This window comes from Mchenga conophoros, linkage group LG20, assembly GCF_057382185.1.
Source record: "Mchenga conophoros isolate Kocher_MC1m ecotype Shallow Benthic linkage group LG20, M_conophoros_male_GT1.1, whole genome shotgun sequence".
Taxonomy (NCBI): Eukaryota; Metazoa; Chordata; class Actinopteri; order Cichliformes; family Cichlidae; genus Mchenga; species Mchenga conophoros.
The window spans coordinates 25,396,632-25,419,904 of NC_140545.1; the positions used below are offsets into that span (position 1 = coordinate 25,396,632).

Genomic DNA, 23,273 nt, shown 5'->3' on the forward strand with positions numbered 1-23,273 from the left:
AACAGGCCACAGGAAGAGGCGGAGTTTATTGTTCCCATCCTTGAAACAAATGGCAGATCGCTAGTAACAAAGTGCATAAAGATACTTACATCTTTATTTATTTATTTAGCCAATTTATTTGGTATGTGTAAACACAGCACTGGTTCATCAACTAAGTGCTTTTTTATGCTTGAATGATAAATTGGTAACTGTTAAGTGCCTTAAGAGACAAAATATATATATTTCTCTGAAAATGGCTATGAACTTGACTAAGAATGTTTTGGGTTTTTTTGCAAAAAAAAAAAAAAAAAAAAGCATACAAGAACAGTTTAACAAAATTACAAGAAAATCTGGTTCCCTGGAAGCAACATTGAAAGAAATACGGGTGGCTCATGCATTTATAATATATTTTCTTCACCAGTGAAATGATCGTTTAAATAGCTGTAATACAATACAAAGGGAAGTCTGGTCAGTTGATAATTTGAACAGATTTCAGAGTAAAGTATCAGGTTTAGGATTTATCAGGATATTCACACTAACTTAATTTCGCGGTAATTACTGAAGAAAGCTCTTTTTTGAAGAAGAGACATGAATACAGACATTTTTAGATTGTTCTAACTCCTATTCTACACCTGTGGTCCTCTTCAAACCGCACTGAAAACGGTATGTTTTATGCACAATGGACTTTGTCACAGAGTGTGCATTTGCTGTGCTTCGGGTTTATTCTAGGGGGCAGCATTTTCTCTGCGGCACATTCTGCTACCGGAAATAAGGAAGACGAAGGAAGAAGAAGAAGAGGCTTACTCTCCGTTAGCTACCTAGCTACTGCTTGAAAGTAGCGACAAAATATTCAGGTATTGTGATAAAACTACCCATTATGTGGACATTATGTAGTATATAAATACTAATAGAATATAATTAAATATATTAAGGCTCGTCCTTGATGCGTTTATCCGAAGTATATGCTTTTAAAGGTGCAGGTTATCTTTGTTTTGATTCGTGTTGACGAAAGTCAGGCTTCAGTGTTGTGTTTTTCAGAGAAGGCCCAAACTATTGTTACGTAGAATTTCATATGTCATGTTGTCATGTTGCAGTCACACTGAAGGAATTACAGTTAGTTACATAAACCGTTAATACTACATAAGCCAATATTCTCGGTGTCTAAAATTATATCTTTTTAAATTGTAAACATAACCCCGATGCACTCCTGCAGGATCTTATCATAATGAGTTATGCAGAGAAGCCGGAGGATATAACAAGGGAGGAGTGGATGGAAAAACTCAACAATGTCCACATCCAGAGGGCTGATATGAACAGACTCATTATGAACTACCTGGTGACAGGTGAGGTATCTTTTTGTGGTTTTTGTTACAGAAAGTTGGGTTTCAGATGTCTATTCTTACAGACATCTGAAGCCAAGTACAGATGTGAGTGTGGATTTTGGGAGCGGATTTTTTCTTATGTGTATATATATATTTTTTCCTGTCCAACAGAGGGTTTTAAGGAGGCAGCAGAGAAGTTCAGGATGGAGTCTGGGATAGAGCCTAGTGTGGACTTGGACTCCTTAGATGAAAGAATTAAGATCAGAGAAATGATCTTGAAAGGACAGATCCAGGATGCTATCGCCCTAATCAACAGTCTGCACCCAGAGCTGTTGGACACAAATCGTTACCTCTACTTTCATCTCCAGGTGAGACATCTCAGCTTTGTACTTTAATAACTGCTTCTTGTTATGTATGCCTTGCTATTTTAACACCTGATTGCATCCATGGCTTTCTGGTTTTTGCAGCAGCAGCATCTTATTGAGCTGATTCGTTTGAGGGAGACTGAAGCTGCCCTTGAATTTGCTCAGTCTCAGCTAGCAGAACAGGGGGAAGAAAGCCGAGAATGTCTGACAGAGATGGAGAGGACGCTGGCCTTGCTGGCATTTGACAACCCAGAAGAGTCACCTTTCGGAGACCTCCTTAACATGATGCAGAGGCAAAAGGTAGAATCAGCACATTATAATTATTATACACACATTATAATTTTAAACTGATTTACTGTATAGGCAAAGTGTCCTTTAACTGATTGAAGGGAACATTCTAGCAGTTTTACATAAGAAGCCAATTTAAATTATCAGTACTACTCTCACCCAGTGAGCGTTTGTAAAGTTCAGTTCAATTCAGCTTTTTTTATGTTGTGCGAATTTACAACAGTCAATTCAGGGAATTTTATATTATTAGGTTTAAACCCAACAGTATTACAAAGATAACTCCAACAATCAGACAGTCCCTTATGAGCAGCAGCTAGTGATGGTGTGAGATAAAAACTCCCATCAACAGGAAGTGACCTTCATCCTGTGACGTCTGCTGTAGTTCTGAAGACAGATTTTTATAATCTGAGAACATCAAATGAAGTGATCTCATTTTCATACACAAGAAATTATTCTATATGTTGCTTTCTGTTTTTTTAGGTGTGGAGTGAAGTAAATCAGTGTGTACTAGACTATGAAAACAGAGAGTCAACCCCGAAGCTGGCCAAGCTCCTGAAGCTGCTGCTGTGGGCTCAAAATGAACTTGACCAAAAGAAAGTGAAGTATCCTAAAATGACTGACCTCAGCAAGGGAACCATTGAAGACCCAAAATAAGGATCAAAGTGAAAAAAGTACCACAGCATCACAAGATGGACACATTTCCTTTATCTATTCATACCCCGCAACAAACTGACTCATATAGAGTACAACCTTTTCTTTTTGTAAGGGTTGCTTTTTGATACTTTATTAACTCAGAATGTGCAGGAAACTGGATGGCATTTTAAAATGACCTCTCACACTAAAGTGACGTGCAAGTATTTCACTTGGTATTCTAATTTACATATTTGTTTATATAAAATTAGTATACTTAAGTTACACTAGTTTTTCTGTCTTTTGGCAGGGAAAGTTGTTGGCATTGGAATGTGTGAATAAAGCCTAAATTAGGCTATCACTTTCTGTGTGTAACCACTTAGAGGAGGAAAAGTTTGATCAGGATAAATGGTTGGCTTAGTGTGCACTGCTTCAAATAAACATATATTCCATCCCTAGAAAAAAAGTCTGCTCAGCTAAGCTGTTGGTCTTTCAGCTACTACTCTTGTGTGATGACAGTAGCCACAACTTGATACTTGGGGTGTTTGAAGCTACTGTTACCTTTTAAAGTTAAAATCTGCTTCAGATTTTATGCTGTATTGTTGCTTGAGGCATTATTAAAAAAAAGATGCCCACAAAGACTTTCAGACTAAATATAATATTAGCAATCTAGGAGATTACCGGAATGCCATCAAGTGTAAAGGCAGCCTCAGTTTCAGTGTTTTGAATACTGTTGATAATGTTTAAAGATGTGAATGGATAATGTGTCCGCAGACATGGAGGCACTTTTACAGATGGATTTATTTACATTTATGAAACCAGTCGCTGTTTTGCAAAATTTAATGTGCTTTTCTTTTTTTGCTGGGATATTATTTTGCAATAAAAGTGGGATTTTTAAACTGGGCAAGTGTTGAAAGACTTGGTGTGTTTCAATTCTAGAGACTTCAAACTGTAGAGGTAAAGAGCAATCAAGTATATTTAATTCCATTAAAATTCTGGTATATGACAGCTTACCAATTACATTAAACATTACCATGTTATACTGACTGTTACCAAACAAACAATATCATACTTTCACTTATAGGAATTCACTGAAAGAGACACAATGATGAATGACATGCTGTGAAACAAGTGTTCACTTTATTAACTCTAGAAAGTGTCCTGCCTGTGAATCATACTTATTACTGATGCATTCATGTATAGGTGATCTCTAATGAGAGTAGGGAGAGATGGAAGAGAGCCTGGAGTGGTGGAGGTATGTTCTGGAGTATAAGAAGCCAGATGGAGTACATGTGATTCCCGGCCGCGTCCTCAGGTCATGCGCGGCTCAGCTGGCTGGAGTGTTCACGCACATCTTCAACCTTTCCCTCTCTCTGTCTGTAGTCCCAGCCTGCTTCAAAATGGCCACCATCGTCCCTGTACCCAAATCCTCCACCATCTCCTCATTGAACGACTGGCGACCTGTAGCCCTGACCCCCATCGTAAGCAAATGCTTCGAGAAGCTGGTCAGGGACTTCATCTGCTCTGCACTACCCGACTCACTGGACCCTCTACAGTTTGCATACCGCCACAACAGGTCCACTGATGATGCCATAGCCTTGACACTACACACTGCCCTGTCACACCTGGAGAAGAGAGACACGTATGTGAGGATGCTGTTTGTAGATTACAGCTCAGCATTCAATACCATCGTTCCCTCGAAGCTGGACAGGAAACTGCAGGATCTAGGACTGAGCAGCTCCCTCTGCAGCTGGATCCTTAGCTTCCTGTCTGACAGACGCCAGGTGGTCAGACTGGGCAGCATCACCTCATCCCCCATCACACTGAACACTGGTGCTCCACAGGGGTGTGTACTGAGCCCTCTCCTGTACTCACTCTACACCTACGACTGCACGGCCACTAACAACTCCAACATCATTGTGAAGTTTGCGGACGACACTACAGTGGTGGGTCTTATCACCAACGGTGATGAGACGGCTTACAGGGAGGAGGTCAGCGCCCTGACCCACTGGTGTCAAGACAACCATCTCACCCTCAACGTCGCAAAGACAAAGGAGTTGATAGTGGACTTCCGGAGGTGCAGAGAAGTACACACCCCCATCACCATCAACGGCGCTGCTGTGGAGAGAGTGAGCAGCTTCCGGTTCCTTGGAGTACATCTGGCTGAGGATCTTACGTGGTCAGTACACACAAACAAAACAGTGAAGAAGGCGCAGCAGCGCCTCTTCTTTCTCAGGAGACTGAAAAGATTCGGCATGAGCCCCCGCATCCTCAGGACCTTCTATCACTGTGCCATTGAGAGCATCCTCACTGGATGCATCACCACCTGGTATGGCAACAGCACCGCCTACAACTGCAAAGCTCTCCAGCGAGTAGTGCGGTGCTCTGAACGGATAATTGGAGGTGAGCTTCCCTCCCTCCAAGACATCTACAGGAAGCGCTGCCTGAGGAAAGCGGGGAGGATCATCAAGGACTCCAGTCACCCCAGCCATAAACTGTTCAGACTGCTTCCATCAGGAAGGAGGTTCTGCAGCATCCGGTCCCGTACCAGCAGACTGAGAGACAGCTTTTTCCATCAGGCCATCAGACTGCTGAACACGTCATAGACACCTCAGCTTCACTACTGGAACTTCAACATTATGCACTCCACACTGTATATAAATGCCACTTGTTTTGCACATATTCAACTCTGTATATTTTATATATTTTATTATTATTATTTTTTTTTTTTTTTTAATTATTTTTTTTTTTACTATTTAATTTGTAAAAATGTGTATACACACACACACACACACACGTAGGAAAATATTTAGTATACACATCCAGAAATGCATACACTATTATATATTGTACATATATTTATTAGTTTCAGGTTGGCCATTCTTGTATTTTGCTCGTTTGTGTTGTTGTGTTTGCACATCTCTGTTGCTTGTGGGGCTCGCACACAAGAATTTCACTCGCATGTGCTGTGCCAGTGTGCCTGCACATGTGATGTGACAATAAAAGTGATTTGATTTGATTTGATTTGATTTGATTTGATGTGAATGAATAGGAAAAAGATAAGTGGAAAGGTGAACATGCAAGGAGGAGATCTAGTGAGATGACATGAGTTTGAAAACCTGGGGTCTGTCATCCATAGCAACTAACAGTGCACAAGAAAGATGAAGAAGAAAGTGCAGGCAGGGTAGACTGGGTGAAAATGGTTGTCGGGGAATTTGTGACAGAAGGACAGCAGAAAGAGTGAAAGGGGAGGTTTATAAGATGACAGTGAGGCCTCTGCGTGTTTGTATGGATCCATGGTTTGGAGACAGTGGCACAGACAAAAAGACAGGAGGCAGACTGAAGCTATTAAGATTTGTATTGGGAGTGACAAGAATGGACAGGATTAGAAATGAGCATATCAAAGGGACAGCTTAGGTTAAGTGCTTTGGAAACAAAGATAAAGAGGCAAGGTTGTAATGGTTTAGACATGTGCAGAGGAGGGAAAATGGATGTGCCAGACAAAGATGTTGAATATGGAGATGCCAGACAGGAAAAAAAGAGGAAGAACACAGAGAAAATTCACTGATGTATTCAAAGGATTCAAATTCAAAGGATATTCAAAGGATTGGTGTAACAGAAGAGTAAGCTAGTGATTGGATGAGATAGAGACAGACAACACACTGCGGTGATATCTAAACGGTGACTAAATATGCAACTAAAAAAATCTTAAATTCTTAACTTGCCCCTGCGGGCAGTCTTTATCCTTCAAGCTTGGGTCTTTGCTGTTCCTGGAACTGCACTGTTCTGAACAGAGATCTACCAGTCTATCCACTCTACCAGTCTGGGGGTCACTGTTGGCTTCACCCTTCAAATCGCCGCTCTCAGCCCTTGGTATTTCTCAAGCTTCTGAGAATTCCTTCTACCTGATGTTACCATATATATATATATATATATATATATATATATATATATATATATATATATATATATATATATATATATGTGTGTGTATATATATATATATATATATATATATATATATATATATATATATATGTATATATATATATATATATATGTATATATATATATATATATATATATATATATATATATATATATATGTGTATATATATATATATATATATTTAAATATATATATATATATATGTATGTATGTATGTGTGTGTGTGTGTGTGTGTGTGTGTGTGTAGGTGAAGTCTGCTGTTAATTTGTCCTCTTATTTTACTATCAAAAAGTTTGTTACTTTACACTGTTGCCGTACATTAATTCCCACCGGCAACCAGCATACATGCTGTGACGTGTTATGTAACAATTTCCTGCTAACTCAGTATAGCCGGGGGAGCATTTCAGCAACCTTCTAGGTACTGCGCATTTTGGTGCCCCATCCCGACAGCTGCATCTCAGCACGGGGAGAATCACATCTTCATCCGGCAAGGACAGCTCACCGACAGAGCCCATCCTGGTTCTCCGCGGAGGCTCTGTTTCTACTTGCAGTACTGCATCGTCATCATCGCCGAGGGCCCGGAGTCACAGGCGTCTCTCTGACGTTTCAGATGATAAGGTAACGGATGAAGCAGCCGGGCTAAACCACTTCCTGATTAACCCTAGCGACGACAAGAAGAACTGCTGCGTGGCTGCTGGCTGGAGGAGGAGGCAGGGAAGAAAAACTGACACGTGGATTACTCCTCCTAGCGCATCAGGAAAAACAGACTGCCCCCCCTTCTAGCTCTGTTTCGAATACGGCGATCACCTCCTCTCTCTCTGTTAGTCCAGTTTTACAGGGTATGGAATTCACCGTCAGGATCCTATGATGTGATTTCGCGCATACTTTTAGGAGAAGATTTCCCCTTTTCACCCGAACGCTTACTTTTCTCACTGATCGACCGGAAAGGGAAGAAAGTGTAGTATACCCGGAGCGGTTAAGAAGAGGCTGCCGTCCGTCACCTCACGTTGAATGGCAGTTATTCAAAAACATGGCAAGACCTATAGTCCAGATTTGGTCTGTCACAAGGACAACCACCCGCCCGCCAAGATCGTCCCCGGGTGTCATAAGAAGTGGCCTGAACACAACACCAGCTGGTCAAGGTAACCGTTGGTAACACCAACTCATCGGGGCTCGTTTTAACCATGTTTTAACAACTCTACTAAATCAAACCCACCGCCTAAAAGGCTCACAGAGGCCATATGGAGGGGGGAGAGTTTTTAACTTTTAAATCGTTAATGACGCTTAATGCCTGCCGGTCCTCTCAGGGTTTCTGAAGTGCTGTATCTGGTGGTGACACGTATCTTTTCTGGCCTTTCATGGCTCAGTGTTTTTATGCAGTGCTGTTTTGGCTAAAAAGAAGGAAATAACAGTGCTGCCTTTATGAAAAGACTGCCATGAACTATTATAAAGTTATGATGTACATTTTGAATACTAGTATCTTATGTATAAATCTAACCAAACCATGTTAGAACCCATCACCACTAACCCCTGTTGAATGTCCTACAGGTTGGACTTGCTTCCGCCACATACTGTAGATAAGACAGCCCCTACGAACTGGTCTAACAAGGCCAAAGTTTGTCCCCAGCTGTTGGGGGATGTGCAGCCAAATTCAAATTGTTCTGCTCTCCTCCGGTGCAGGCCTGTGGCAAGGATATGGACAGTGGTGCTGCTTCTGGGGACGTGCCTCCTGTACTGCGCCCGTGTGGCGATGCCCATCTGTGCCGTCAGCATGGCAGAGCAGTTCGGCTGGAGCAAGAGGGAGTCCGGCATGGTACTGGGCAGCTTCTTTTGGGGATACTGCTTCACTCAGGTGTTCGGAGGCTACGTGAGTGACCGGTAAGAAACCGCATGCTCTATAAGTTGGTAGGCTCTGGGTTTATGATTGAAAATCATCTTGAGTCTACAGAACTCTGAAGCGGGTCTTCAGTTGGCATCTGTTCTAGTTTTAGAGTTGTAATTAAAATCAAGTCGCTTTATGTTGAACCGTGCTGGCACTGACGTAAGCAGCCCAGTGGTGTTTGCTCAGTCTACAGAGCGAGATGTTTGCCCTGTAATGTCATGTTAAGTCACAGTGTCATTAACAGATAAGCTGCATGGGTGTCTGCACAGTATTTTTTTTCCCCACTCTAGAAACTGTTAACAGTCCAAAATACTTGATCTAAATGCTCACCTTATTTAGATCAAATATTCTCTATGATTATATTTTCAGCCAAAGTTATCCAAAAGATTAAAACCTCTCAATGTGTTCTTCCAAGCTGATATCTTAGAAGTCAAAAGTTGATATCTTAGTAGGCCAAAGTTAAAGCTAATGCAACCCATCTGTGCTCTGTTCACAGGGTGGGAGGTGAGAAGGTCCTCCTGCTGTCTGCAGCAGCCTGGGGTTCAATGACAGCTTTCACCCCAATCCTGGCCCACTTCTGCTCCCAGCCGATCCTCTCTATGACACTAGCTCGCTTCCTCATGGGCCTACTGCAAGGTGAGATTAGCGGTGTGCAAGATGAATCACCACTTGAGATTACATTAGTGAGGTGTAAGATCCAGGTAATGAAAAAGGTCTCGGACAGTACTCCCATCGGTCGCAGTTTCGGGTTCCCGATAACTGCCAGACTTATTTGCATCTGTAATTGCTGTTTTTCAGTCGTATGTCCCTGCCAAAAAGTCATGCTTCCGTTTAAATGGACTCACATTGTGAAGACTTCTGAAATACAGTGTTGAGTGAGGGCCAGAAGTTTTTTGATTATTTTTCAGACCTTTAACATGCAAATGTGCAAATCTTTGACCTTTTGAATATAAAATGTCACCACTCCCCCCCCCCTTAACGTTTTTGTAATTTTCTATTCTATCTATGGCCTTATGTGACCTTGAAACATTTTTAAGCCCAAGAAGACGTTCGTGCCAAACCTGAAGACACAAAATTTCCTTTAGGGTTACTTGAGATATCATCTTCACAACAACTGAAGAGACAACAAAGCGATGTGAGGTCAGAGTGACTTTCTTTGAGTCCAAGTGAATGTTTTCCCCAGATTTGGTGAGATTTTCTCAGTGTGCTCTAAAGATATTGTGCACAAGAACAGTAGGGATGGGCAATCAGACATTATTCATCTGACCACAACTGCTGCTGCCTTTAATGCCTCAAGAACATTTGCCAGTAAATGGTCTTTCATTTATTTTTTGTGGCATTTCTTACAAAATTCTGTTTGCAATGCATCTGCTTACTGTCTGCATCAGGGAAGTCGAAATAATCTATCTGACCCACATGAACTCGTGCAGACACTTGTTAAAGTCCTTGTTGGTTCATGTTTGCGGACGTTTGTCTTGTGTTTAATGATTCAATTTGTCAGTCACACTTACAAGGAATGTGACTTGAACGTGTCCACTGCAGCGACAACAAAGAAATGCTAAAAACACCCTTGCACTAGCTAGTCTTTTAATGTTAAAAATGTGGGATCCCAGGAATCCAAGATCTTTGAGTATCCTACATTCATCATGGCTACTTTTTATATAGAAAACAAATAATAATTCTCATATTTGTTGAGCAATCAAGACATATTTACCTCTGCTGGTGGGATGTTCGATTTGTCAAACAGACATCTGTACTTTGCTTTGTTTGGCTTTAGAACAGCGATTAAGTTTAGTCATTTAAAAGTGTCCTTAAATTGATTTGACTGCATTGTTTTATTTCAAATAACCCAGCACAGTATCATATGTACTACTCTGTTTCTATTTTCTGTCACATTTTTACGTTTGTCTTATTAGACAATAATGTGTAACGTTCTTCCGCTGAAGCTTAAGCCCTTCTAAAATTTGGTTATGCTTTGTGTTTTCATGTCAGGAGTTCATTACCCCTCTCTTGCAAGTCTGTGCTCACAAAAGGTGGTGGAAAGTGAAAGAGGCTTCCTCATGAGCACCGTGGGTAGTGGCTCCTATCTGGGGTGAGTCAAGTGTTATGCAATAACTGGGTAGTAGTGAGAAAAGGCTGAGTGTTCCTTCTTAGTTCATTATTGGGTGTTTTTATTGCAAAACAAGAAGTTTTTTTGTGCTTTTATTGATTTTAATAGCAGTTACTATTACATATGGTGATTTTATTGTTTCTGTAAAAATGTATAAGGAAATTTCACAATAAAATTCTGTCATACTAATCACATGCGGAAATGTCTTTTTACAGGGTTGTGTTTTAACTTGTCATGTTGTTGTGGTTTTATTTCCCAGCACTCTGGTAATTGGGGGGGCAGGCTCCCTCATGTTGGACCTTTACGGCTGGCAGAGTGTTTTTTATGTTTCTGGACTCCTTTCAGTCCTGTGGGCCTACTGCATGTGGAAATATCTACTCAAAGGAGAAGGCAAGTGATGCTTCAGCTGTGTCAGTAGTTTCTGTGCTGTCTCTTATCTTGTACCTGCTCAGCTGGAGTCAGCATCTTCTTCTGTGCTCATGTTCCTGTATTTTATCTGTGTTTTGTAGGGCCTATAATCACCCTGGAGTCCCTGGGCAGCAGTGGAGCCCAGTCCAAACTGACCAAAAGACATTGGTTACGGCTCTTAAAACAACCTGCTGTCTGGTGAGATAAAGCCTGTGTTTATTTATGAGGGTGTGACTTTATGTGCAATTGCACCTATAATTTTTGCACACATATTTTATGCTCTGTGCACATGTGCAGTACTGCATGCTTGTTTTCATATTCAGATGGATAAGCAGCAATAATCTTGCCTGTGTGCCTTCAGGTTCTGATGTAATGCTTCGGCTGATTTACTGCAACCTCAAAATTTCAGAATACTAATTGTAACCATTGCATGTGTGTTGAGCTAGAAGAAAAAAAATAGGTGGAGGAATGTGGAAATATGTAAAATATCTTATTATTGGATTTATGTTGGTGTTCCTCAACTGTCTGAATCATGTCTCTGAGGTCTTTTCCTTCCAGTCCCTCCCTATGACCTAGATATTTATACACTGTAATACACCTGATGTGCTCCATTTTCAGTGACACAGAGTACATGTGTGGTCTTAATTGATCTGATCCCTGTTGACACCTCCACATATTACATGGTAGTTTAGGCTTGTAAGTATTACGATGCTGTTGACTCACTTTAACATAATGCATCATACCTTCATAGAGGTATCGGTTAATAACAAATAGCACAGATACAAACCTTTGTCTAATAGGAAAAACAGTATCTAAGTCAATGTGTCATTGTGTGCTAAAAAACCCAGAGCGAGTAGTTGTGTAATTATAATGGGCTCACTGAGACTTGTTTTTCTTCATTCAATAACCAGTGCTGTAATAGTGACGCACCTCTGCACGGCGAGCACCTTCTTTACTCTTTTGTCATGGCTGCCAACATTCTTTAAAGACACATTCCCCGATGCCAAGGTAACTATTTTCTCATGACTCCTTTGATTATTAGAGAAACCAATCAATAAAAAAAGGGCTTAAGGGATAAAAATATGAAATACTGCACCTTTATTTACTAGACTTAGAGTCTACAGCCATGTGAGTGACTTTGTGAAAGTAGAATTAGATATAAAGGCGCTTTGAACTATGTTCTAAGTTTTGCAGTTATATAAATCAAAACTCTGAATAGGTTAAAATTTTGACCAAATGGTGGCGCTTGAGGAAAAGTCAAGGAAAAATGCACTCTTTTGTAAACTCCTGTTTTGAAGCTTTGATTTTAGAATTTTGGCCATCACCATCCTGGTTTCATGGAACCAGAAGTGACCACTTAAATGACACTGTGGAGGATTCATAGACTGCATTGCACAGACACAGATATCTGCTGAATAACATACGAATAAAATACTACAGTTTGACTCTTTAGAATTCACATATAGGCTGTAGGAAAAAATAACCAGCAAAAATGGTGCCAGCAATATTATATGTCAGGTAGTTGCATTAAACAGGCTCCAAAAGGCACAAGTAACACAAGTGCAATTGAGTCATCTGGTTCAGTGACTCAAATTAGCTGAGGTGAACTAGCTTTGGACATCTTATTCTGCATCTTTTAAGACTTAATGAAATTTAAGAAGGAGATTACAAGAAAGGATGAAAAATAAAATCAACCTCCCAGAACTGTTATGGAAGTAGATATTAGGTGGGGTTTTTTTTTGGCCAAAACCTCCTTTTTTGTACTAGGCTGCAAACATGTTTACTTATGGTACAATGTTGAGCATTTTAACTTGAAAATCTGTCTGACCAAGCAGCTGGAAAAATTACAAGAACTATAGTTCCTGGAGGGGCCACTTGAGCCTGGCTGCAAAACAGAGGCAATCTCCATAGATTTGCATGCTAAAATGTCCAAATTAACAAACACCACTGCAAAGCATGTTTACAACCTAGCACAAAAATGGCCCAAATTCATAACAGCTCTACAATTGGTGGGTTTTCTTGTTGTTTTAACTCGTGGTTTTTCTAAGATTTTTAGCTGTGGCCACTTTGATTGCCAGATTTGGTGATGTAGGCAGCTGGTTTGTCAGGTATAGAACAAGTATATTTAGCACCCTGCCATATTTCCTAAACATGGGTTCCTCTGGTTCCTTAAAAGCATGACAGTGACTAAAATGCTATTGCTTAGGCTTTAAAATGCAGTCAAGAAACCACTGGGTTTCTACATCCATCTTCTAAAAATAATTTTTAAGACTCGTCGACTTTTTAAAGCAACATTAAGTCACAGTTATTTGTCATTAATTGTTAGGATCATCATCACTGAGACAGGTCACTAAAACAGCACATGTCCTTGATACACTACACGAAGCTGGCTGCTGTATGTGGTCAAATAAAGCCCAAAAATATTTTATCTTTCCAGGGCTGGGTGTTCAATGTCATTCCTTGGTTAGTGGCCATACCGTCATCCCTCTTTAGTGGCTGTCTCTCTGACCACCTCATCAGTCAAGGTAAACAATAGGAGAAATAAACTGTACATCAGTATTATTTTAAATGTTTAGTGCACTGATATCGTTACATTGGACTTCCCTAATCTCTCTTCTGAATCCCTCAGGCTTCGATACAGCATCAGTGAGGAAGTTGATGCAGGTACGATATTTCTCAGTTGTTCAGTTATTCTGTTGTATGTTGCATGTTTAGTGTGATTCTTCTTCCCAGTACAAAGTGCATGACTGTCCTGTTTACACTGCTTATGTAATGAATTATGTACAATTGTGTTTGATGTGGGGTTTTTTAATGTGTCCATCCCTCTGTGTTAGTTTTTCTCCATGGGTGTGTCCAGTGTGTTTACCCTTCTTCTGTGTGGCACAACTACCTTCCCCTGGGCTGTAGCATTTGTGTCTGCCACCATGGGCCTCACCACCTTCAGTCACAGGTACTGCCACCCATTGTTTCCTCATACTCTGTAGCTGTATTCACACTTATGCTGCAGCCCTGAACTTTTCTAAACATTACCCGACAGAGGTGCTTATGAGAACACATTGATCCCACGTGACTGGCTCAAATATTAAATGGTCTTTAACCTGCTTGTTCCTTAGTAAGAAATGTTTTGCCCCATTGTGGGTATTTGTGCAGATGTGAGGTTAGCTTTACATGTGAATGTGGTGTTTCCTGAGAGATTGTTTTGTGTTTTGTTCACTCAAACTTGATGATACAATTTCAGAATATTACCCTTATTTGCATAGCTGCTTAGAAATTAAATGTTAAATATTTCACCACTCCGCCCCCCAGTGTACAACTTTGTATTTGAAAAAGTCTTAAATCATGCTGCTTGGCTCAGGCATAACCAAGGAAGACTTGGCAGATCTCAGCTTTTATTAGGCATGCAGTTTGTCTAGTTGTCATTGTATCGGATCAGTGTCTGTAAGCATTTATGTTTTAACCACTTTACCTAGTAGTGCCTTGGTTTGTCTTGGAATTCGTCATCCCAGCTACTAACAGGGCATAAACATCGGCTTTAATTATAATAAGTTAAAATAACTTCCAAAGTAAATACTGCATTTTTTTAAAGAATGCATCAATGCATGTTTGGTGTGCTAATAAGTATGCAAGCCAACTTGGGTTTATGGTAATGAAGGTACAGCCGCTACAATGGTATGATTCATTGATGTGTATTTAATAACTTGTGAACAACACTGGAGCTCTTTGGCACAGAGGAACATTTTAAAAAAGAGTGACTAAAGAAAAGGATAAAAAAGAATAAGAAAACAATGATCAGTTCTTTGGTGGTTTGGGGCTTTTAAGGGATTTGTTCAAAGCAATAAGATATCAAAAATATCCATCCATCCATTCGCTTTCGCTTCTCCTTTTCAGGGTCGCGGGGGGGGGGGGGCGCTGGAGCCTATCCCAGCTGTCATAGGGCGAGAGGCGGGGTACACCCTGGACAGGTCGCCAGTCTGTCGCAGGGCCAACACACAGGGACAGACAACCATTCGCTCTCACATTCACTCGCACATTCACACCTAGTGGCAATTTGGATTTTCCAATTACCGGTAACCTATCCTCACAAGCTGCATGTCTTTGGACGGTGGGAGGAAGCCGGAGTACCCGGAGGGAACCCACGCAAACACGGGGAGAACATGCAAACTCCACACAGAAAGACCCCGGCCTGATGTTGGAATTGAACTCAGGACCTTCTTGCTGTGCGGCAACAGTGCTAACCCTATCAAAAATATATCTAAAAATAATCAGATATCCTTTAAATGAAATTGTGAGTGCACTTCTTTTAGTGTATTCAGTTGCATATTGAAAGGGGAAGCTTGAGGAACAATGACCATGGTAACCATCAATGACTTTGCATCTGTTCATTAGCAGCCTTTTACCAGCCATGTGGTTTTTCTGTTTGATAAAATAGTGTTTATGTGCTTAAAGAAAAAAAATTTTCCTTCCTTGTTACTAAAGCTGATTCTGAAGTATGATTTCACTAACTCAGAAGGTACAGCAACCGTGGCAGTTGGTCTTGAATCAACTGTAATCTCCACATTTTGATTTTTTTCTTGAAATTCTAACTTTATTCTCAAAACAATCATCAATATAGATTTTTTTTAACTGTGGCCCTAATACTACATTTTATACATATTTGAATGGTGTAAATAAAAAGTATAAGTTATATACATATATTACCTCGTAGTAATAATCAGTAAATTTAATGATTATGATGTGGACAATAAATGTATTTCATTTTGTTTTTATGTGGCTCCATTAATGATATTTCGAACTCACTAAAGAAAATCTATTCTTCACTCTGGTTCCAGCCTTGATGACTAAAAGAGAGTGGAATTGATATAGATATGTTTACAATAAACCAGTAAATATGCATTCAGCAGTAGCCCATACAGACACAGATTTTCTCTCCATCTGTTTTTTTATGGGAAAAAATGCCATTCAGAGTTAGGCTTATACTCTGTTGCGGTTTGGGATGTATTTAGAGTCATTTCTGAAGTTCAAATTGACAATGACATGTTTTTCTGTTGCAGTGGTGTTTCTGTAAATGTTCAAGATCTTGCTCCGTCCTGTGCTGGCGCTTTATTTGGTAAGTTCTAAAAATGTGTTTTAGAACAATGGCAAAATGTCACACCTTACGAGTAATTACTGTACATTTCTTTTCCAGGCGTTATGAATACATGCGGTGCTTTCTCAGGTGAGTTTGTATTAATTAAAAAAATATCTACATGTCATTAATCTTTTACCAGTAGTTGCTTCCATGCTTTTAAGTGAAATCATTGATTCACTTCTCTAAATTCTAACTTTGAGGTGATGTGCTGAATGTCAGTCCCGCTTGTCTCTTTGTCCCATTCATATTTCATCAAGGGACCATGATGAAGTTTGTGTCAGATGAATAATACAGGGATGAGGAGATGACAGTTAGTGGTCCTGTGAGGGACACAGAAAAGATTGACATTTTCTCTGTAGAAATTTAGATGTGGGACAAATTGAATAGTTTTGCCACTTGCACATGTTGTTACCCTCTTTGTGCTGCTTTGCTATTTATAGCTACTCTGTGTTCCTGTGCAGGGGTCTTAATGGTGTACTTCTCGGGGTATCTCATTGAGGCGACAGGCTCGTGGGCTTCTGTGTTTGCCCTCATCACCACGGTCAACTTGCTTGGCCTCTGTACCTTCCTGGCATTCGCTGAGGCACGCCGGGTTGACATTGACTCTACTAAGTTCCGCCACCACAACATACACATCTAAATCGTCAGTTATTGGAGGGACCTGAATGTGACCTCGGGCAACCAGCAGCTGCGATATTATCCAGCGCATAGATGGAACTGCACACAACAATTATGAAAAGTTTGATTGGCTCTGTGGTTGTTTGACTGCAACAGCAGCACACAGCAGAGCCTGCACAATGTTACTGAAAAGTCTTGTCGGGCTTTAACCTTGGATCCTGGAAAGAAGACAACTGTGTTAAAGGGTGCTGTGCTAGTTAAAGAAGAACGTGGAAGTAGGAAAGACTACACTACCTCCAGGCTCCATGGAAAATAGTTTACACTTAACATGTGTACAAACTGTGTTACTTAGGAACAAGAAAATCAAACAGATTGTTAACTGAAAGCCATAGCCCACTGCTCTGCTGTGTTTGTGCCGAAGGAGCTGTGACAGTGATGGATGTGTCACTCTCCGGAGTGAGAGCTGTGACAGACCGAGGTGGTTTGTTTTTGCCCTGCAGGGATGGGTTAGGCGGCGTGGATGACACAGGGAGAGTCCAGCCTCTCATACCTGAAGTCTTTTATTAGTACGCCTCACTCAGCCGTCACTGAGAGATCTGAGTGACACCTCATTACCCAGCCACTAATTACTTTAAAGGCGGTTTAATGTCCTATACAATTTACCTTCTGTGGTTCGAATCACCAAGAGCTTTATGGCAGCAAGGCTTTGCCTAGGCGCTCTCGCTGATCGTTGTCTCCAAGGGTTTGTTTTAAGTTGAAAGACCAAAGGTTATTAATTAATTTAAATAATTGTATTTTCATTATTTGTAATTGCATGGAATAGAAATACCTCACCTAACTGCTTTGAGTAATTTTATATTTATATGGATAGAGTTTGAAAGACTTTCTTTTTTTAAATTGTGTTAAATAGACAACAAATATATCTAAATAATCACCAGTGTGATATCATAATAATGTAAAAACAACACATGCAGACAACACGATTCTTCAAGAAGAAACCTTTTTAGGTTGCATTATTATCATCGCACTTAATACCTTTGTTACTTAGGCACTAGACAGGAAGTGATATCAGTATTTGAGAGGGCATCCATTAATTTTTCATGATAGATAGTGCTAGCTGTCACTAAGGCAGTTTGAAATAGTCTCCAAGTTACACAGTGACGTTATGAATGTTAGGGGACAGGCGAGATAACGATAAATTATCGGATTCAGTACAATCGAACTGGAAACCTATGTAGCAACGTAAAACTAGCTGCATAACTCCGTCTGAAGGTTTAGGTAAATGTAATGTTTATCTTTGGCGTTCACAGTTTTACAAGTTCTGTTTTCATGTTAGGTCCAGATGCTTATTTGATACCTTAAATCTATGCATTTATTGTTTCGTGCCTCAGTTGAGCAACAAGAAAACTGCAAGACATGCACCTTCGTGGTAACAAAGTGTCAAGTGCTGATTGCTGTACATTGCTGATAGTTGCCTTATTTGTTGGATTTTTGTTGCCTCTTTGTCTTTTGTTACTGTTATTGGCATACAACTCCACATTGGCTTATATTTTCTAGGATTTTATTCCATGTATACTTGGAGGTGTAACATGAAGTGCATTTCTGATGTTGGCATTGTCACTTGTTACAAAAAAGAATGAAGTCATTGGATTTATTTAAAGCGCAGCTCTCCGTCTTTCAGAGTAAAAAAAAAAAAGAACATTTCTTTACCTATTTATTTTTGTGTTTGGTAGAAAAACATAATCCTAAGTAGCTATAAATTATGATTACCTTTTTAAAAACTCTTATCTAAAATCGAGTATCTTTCCCCAAATCTCTTAAAATTCTGTTCCAACACTATGTTTTTAGTGTGGCCGTACACAGAGTGTGTTTTGCTTGGGTGTATCGATATCCACGTATTGGTATTGTTCCGGGATCATCATAATTAATGTTCGTTAGGGTGTGATTTTGGGCTAGGGTTAGTGTTACTGGCTATAGTTATGGTTATGAGCTTGTGATGACATCACAACATAGGTTTTGATGATCCAACAACAACACAAATGCGGGGACATCAGATCATGCTTGTGTTTGTGTCTTACATAAGACTACTGTACAAAATAATCCCTCTTCAACAGTTTTTTTTTTTTCTTATGCTGGATCTCACAGTTGCTTGCACTGCACTATTCACAAATGCCCACATGCCTCTTTTTTTTGTTATGTTCACATCTTGAAAATGTAAACCTTTTACATTATAAATAGTTTTCGCCAACATATCTTACTACAGGTTGCTGAAAGCCTTCTGTCAAATAGTTTTTGATAACCTGTAATGTACACGTTAGATAAAATAAAATGCAGTATTCTAATGTGTTTCAGATATACTGTATTTAAAAGCTCTTGAGTTTGAATAAAAAAAAATATATTTTTGTCAACTATTTTGAGTTTCTTCAATATGTTGCACAGAGAAAATACTGCGTGTATTTTCTCTGCATCTCCACAGAGAGGCAGTGCAGCATCAGTAATGAGGCGAGCACACGGCGTGCTTCCCAATCTCCAGATACTCCACAGTTCCTGTTATGTATAAAGGGGTCCTCCTGTTTAACAGCATACCCATGAAGTTTTCATGAATGTCGATTTGCAGCAAATATCGCCAGCTTCTGCACGAAAGAGCCTTTTCATACACAAAGCGTTCAAGCTTTTCAGGAACCATAAAGGTTTGTCCTGGGAACCTTTTATTTGGACTCCATTATTTAGACCAGTCCAAAGCAGGTTCCACCGCAGGTTCGTCGTGTTCACACTACCGGCCACACTACAGCCCCGGATCCCGAGTCCAGGCCAGCAGTACTTATGTGGTGGCACCATATGGCAGGATGCTGTGTGCCATGTTGGCTAGCTGGCACTACCCACGTGCGAATGGCCAGACGCTAGTCACTCCCCCTCATGGGACCGAATGGCTCGGGTTGCTATGGAGACGGATGGCTTGTGGCTGCCGCGTGGCGATGAAAAAAAAAAAAAAAAAAGGAGGGGTCACAAGTGAGTGAAAGTAACAAGTCAGATAAAAGTCAGAGGAGCGGAGCGGGTTGGCAGTGAATCTAGCTTTTTGATGTACAGTTCATATAAAAAAAGAAAACACGTCGGTGTTAAAGAGATGGCCAGTCACTTATTGGAGTGCTCTCACTGACACAAAATGGTGTTGTAAAAGCAGACATAATCATGATGAGTGGCCCACTATTTAATTAGCAGAGATGAAACACTGAGGGGAGAGTAGAGGAGAGAGGGGGAGATAAACCCTCCCCACCTCCTCTCTACTTGTTGGCTGGTAGGAGTAACCCAGTAAATGCAGGGCCCATCAGAGAGCCAGAGATACATGTAAATGAAATATCCCCATTAATTAGTAATTAACATCAAGTTAATGACATTTCACTGTGTCGCCATCTCATCCTATGTCCTTCCTCTGTGGTGGAGGGGTTGTCTCTCGGGTCCCTGATCTGAATGCTAATTAGTGAAAAGCTAAAATGCTATATAGGACTACCTAATAATATAGAGGCCCAGTTTAAGACTGGTCATTGTTAGGGAGGATTAATCACTTTGTGGCAATAGATCAGGAGGCTTTACAAGTCTCCCACTCCTTAGAGGGCTGTGATACTGAAGGCCATTGACAGGCTTTATGTGCTAATTGCATTGCGCCTGTTAGCCTAACGTTTTGTTATCCTTCAGGACTTCGAACTACTTTCAACCATTTTTCACCAATCATCCAAGAAATATTTCCATTTAAGTGAGTGTAAAATGGTTTCGTATGTTACGTCTTGTTATTTCAGTCTCTTGTTATAGCAGCGATTGAGTTTGAACACAACCGCAGACACAGTCTTTGGTTTTGGGTCCCCTCCTGAGCTTAAAGCAGCTCTGTGACAGAGGTAATTTTACATGATTTGACTGCAGCCTGGTGCATTATCTCTGTGGAGCTGAATGAAACATGAAGTTAGTGCTCTGTACACCCAGTGTGTTCCTGGGATGGACAATGAATGTCAGCTCCAAAATGAAGGAAATTGTAATCACTCACTGATGTGCATGATTATGTCCTACAATGCTAAACGAGACCCGCAGCGTTTTTCCATCCCTTTCTTTCTTTCTTTCTTTCTTTCTTCTGATAGATAATTGACCCTTTAAAGGGATCCCCTGATGCCCAAGCTCATCCACCATTAGCGCACCATCGCACATACACATGCGCACAACCAAATATGTTGATTTCTGTCAATTAAAACCCCATCAGCTGTTTGCCTCCTGCTAGACATATGGCCCGTGTTAAATCTAAAGAGCAAATGGAGCCTCCATTGAGAGGGGCATCATTTTAATGGAACCCTGAGGGACAAGACCCACACCTGCGTGATAATAACATTAAACCATGCTCAGCCCACTGGCCAGATGAGGACAGTGTTGGTTTGTGTGTGTGTGTGTGTGTGTGTGTGTGTGTGTGTGTATACATGCACATGGCTCTACTGTATCTCATTTCAGCCTCACCTGCAATTGTTTGGTCTGTTTCTAGAACCCACAGGTATGTTTGGTTTGAATCCTTCGCAGCGATATGTTTTCTGTTTTCAGAGCCACAACAGCAGAAAAGAGGCTCAGGCTGTTTTCAGAGTCTAATATTTATTATATAACCCTGAGAAGCAAAGACACAAATGCACTCCATCACTGCAAACCAGCTCTCCCCTGCAGTCAGAGTGAGAGTACAGATTTTTCTTCTTTTGCCAAATGAATGGTTATGGAGTTCACAGGTCCTTAGTCAGAAACAGAGACAAATATCTGAACAAATGTTTAGAAATATAATTTTAGAAAACAATATGGTGCTACGCCTTTGGCACAGAGTGTCAGATGCTTGGTTTTAAGGCAAGAACAGAACAGATAAAACACTGATGGGGTAAATATAGCATGCCTTTTCAGTTCACCCATAACAAATGAAAGTATATTTATTAAACATGAATGTCTGTGCGTTGCTGTTAATGAGAATGACTTTACTTCTCCTAATATTTTTAATATTAAGACGAGTAAAAGTATTTCTTTTAGCTCCCAGTGTTCTCATTATTTTTTCATAAATCATTTGCCAGTAAAATCTGTTTTGTACATTTTGTTAAAAAATTCAAAACACAAAGAAAATCTGTTTACTAATGCAAGAGATAGAAAAATCATTAACCAAAAATGGGAGGCTCTTATCGCAAAATGTTTTCTGCTACTGCTCATAAAATCATCAATTAATCAGAAATATCAAACAGTTGAGGATGAATTATCTTACCGTCTCATCTCACCTGAAACAAGCAAATTTGAATTACAACATTCAGTGCATCTCTTGCTATATGATCTTGAAAAAAATGAATACTTGAATACTGGGGTGAATAAATTAGGTGACTGGAGCAGTAAATTACAAATAAACACAGCCCCTTTGCTATGTGTAGCAGGTATGCAGATCTAGGGTTGCGGTTTATTTGTGTTATTAATTAATCTCAAATTTATTATCCCGATTGAGTCCAGAAGTGGAGTCCAGGGGAAGGTGGATTTGGATTTAGCTTTCTGGGGGTGGCTGTGGCCCAGAAGGGAATAGCGGGTTGTGCACTGATTGGGGGGGTGGGGGGGGGGTGGGGGGTGGATTTGATCCCCAGCTCCTCCACTGTGCATTCTGAAGCGGTTGCTACTGAACCTAGAGTTGGCCCGAGTGGGGTTGATTGGATGGTGTGTGTGGGAGTGTTGGTCAAGGCGATGTATGTGATTGGGTGAATGAGGCTTTTAGATCCTTTACCGAAGTAAGAATAACAGCACACATTAAGACTACTCCAGTACAAGTTAAAAACCTTCATTCAAAAGTATTTAACAATTTTTAGCAGAATGTAATTAAAGTATGACAAATAAAGGTAATTATTCCACAATAAAATAGTCCCTCGCAGATACAGTGTGTGGCATTTTGGATTAATATTCTTGTTGCATTTTTTTTGTTGTTGCAGTAGATGTTTAAGGCTGAGCTGATTTTAATACTGTTTAATCTACAGTAGTGTATGATATTCTACAATGTCGCATATGCCTTTTCCATTCCTGTAATTGCCTTGGTGTTTTTAAAATTAAAGTTTTCATGAGCCCGCAGAAGCAGCCATGTATTCAGATTAGAGACATTGCTTAGCTTTTTTCTTTAAAATGAACAAACTTCCAGTTTTTACTTAATCTAATCAGAAAAAAATGTCACATTTAAGATAATCATATTCAGAGATACACAGCTTTAGATGGACAGGAATGGTATAAAAATTATAAACCTAAAGTATAAGGTTTAAAAAAGCTCCAATATCACTGTAGTAGGTTCAAAATGAGCAAGAATTTCCACGTTTTTTATGTAACGTATGAGGCTTGAATAAACATACTTTCATTTCATCAGTGACAGAGTCCAGGTCAGCATCGTCAGATTCACTGTTATGTCTGAGCAACAGTCCAAAACCTAAAGATATTTGATTTGCATTGATACATATCAGAGAAAAGCAGCAACTCCTCAGACTGGAGAATCTGGCTTCAGGAGACATTTTTAAGCTGTTTCATGAAATTGTTTAAAATTGTCACTTTTCAAACTAGTTGCTGATTAAC

At 40.1% G+C, this 23,273-nt stretch overlaps 2 protein-coding genes across 2 annotated transcripts; both read left to right on the forward strand.

Moving 5' to 3' along the window:
* Positions 1–713: 713 nt before the first annotated feature.
* Positions 714–3,487, forward strand: LOC146550926 (glucose-induced degradation protein 8-B homolog). Its single transcript, XM_085260643.1, has 5 exons — positions 714–833; positions 1,193–1,322; positions 1,473–1,669; positions 1,769–1,966; positions 2,435–3,487. Exons 2-5 carry the CDS (start codon positions 1,205–1,207, stop codon positions 2,606–2,608), a joined length of 687 nt encoding a protein of 228 aa, XP_085116769.1. The 5' UTR covers positions 714–833; positions 1,193–1,204; the 3' UTR covers positions 2,609–3,487.
* Positions 3,488–6,992: 3,505 nt separating this feature from the next.
* Positions 6,993–19,087, forward strand: slc17a9b (solute carrier family 17 member 9b). Its single transcript, XM_085260337.1, has 13 exons — positions 6,993–7,675; positions 8,214–8,411; positions 8,912–9,051; positions 10,408–10,507; positions 10,785–10,915; positions 11,035–11,131; positions 11,845–11,941; positions 13,371–13,458; positions 13,563–13,597; positions 13,768–13,883; positions 15,985–16,040; positions 16,119–16,148; positions 16,523–19,087. The coding sequence occupies exons 1-13, from the start codon at positions 7,545–7,547 to the stop codon at positions 16,699–16,701; spliced, it is 1,398 nt and encodes a 465-aa protein (XP_085116463.1). The 5' UTR covers positions 6,993–7,544; the 3' UTR covers positions 16,702–19,087.
* The last annotated feature ends 4,186 nt before the right edge of the window (positions 19,088–23,273 follow it).

What these genes read in the sequence shown, in the direction of transcription:
- slc17a9b (XM_085260337.1), top strand. Translation starts at nt 7,545, where the DNA reads ATGGCAGTTATTCAAAAACATGGCAAGACCTATAGTCCAGATTTGGTC. An exon ending in GGAGGCTACGTGAGTGACCG is followed by an intron (nt 8,412 to 8,911) that starts GTAAGAAACCGC and finishes CTCTGTTCACAG; the next exon opens with GGTGGGAGGTGAGAAGGTCC. An exon ending in CAGTGAGGAAGTTGATGCAG is followed by an intron (nt 13,598 to 13,767) that starts GTACGATATTTC and finishes CCTCTGTGTTAG; the next exon opens with TTTTTCTCCATGGGTGTGTC.
- LOC146550926 (XM_085260643.1), top strand. Translation starts at nt 1,205, where the DNA reads ATGAGTTATGCAGAGAAGCCGGAGGATATAACAAGGGAGGAGTGGATG. An exon ending in ACCTCTACTTTCATCTCCAG is followed by an intron (nt 1,670 to 1,768) that starts GTGAGACATCTC and finishes TGGTTTTTGCAG; the next exon opens with CAGCAGCATCTTATTGAGCT. An exon ending in ACATGATGCAGAGGCAAAAG is followed by an intron (nt 1,967 to 2,434) that starts GTAGAATCAGCA and finishes CTGTTTTTTTAG; the next exon opens with GTGTGGAGTGAAGTAAATCA.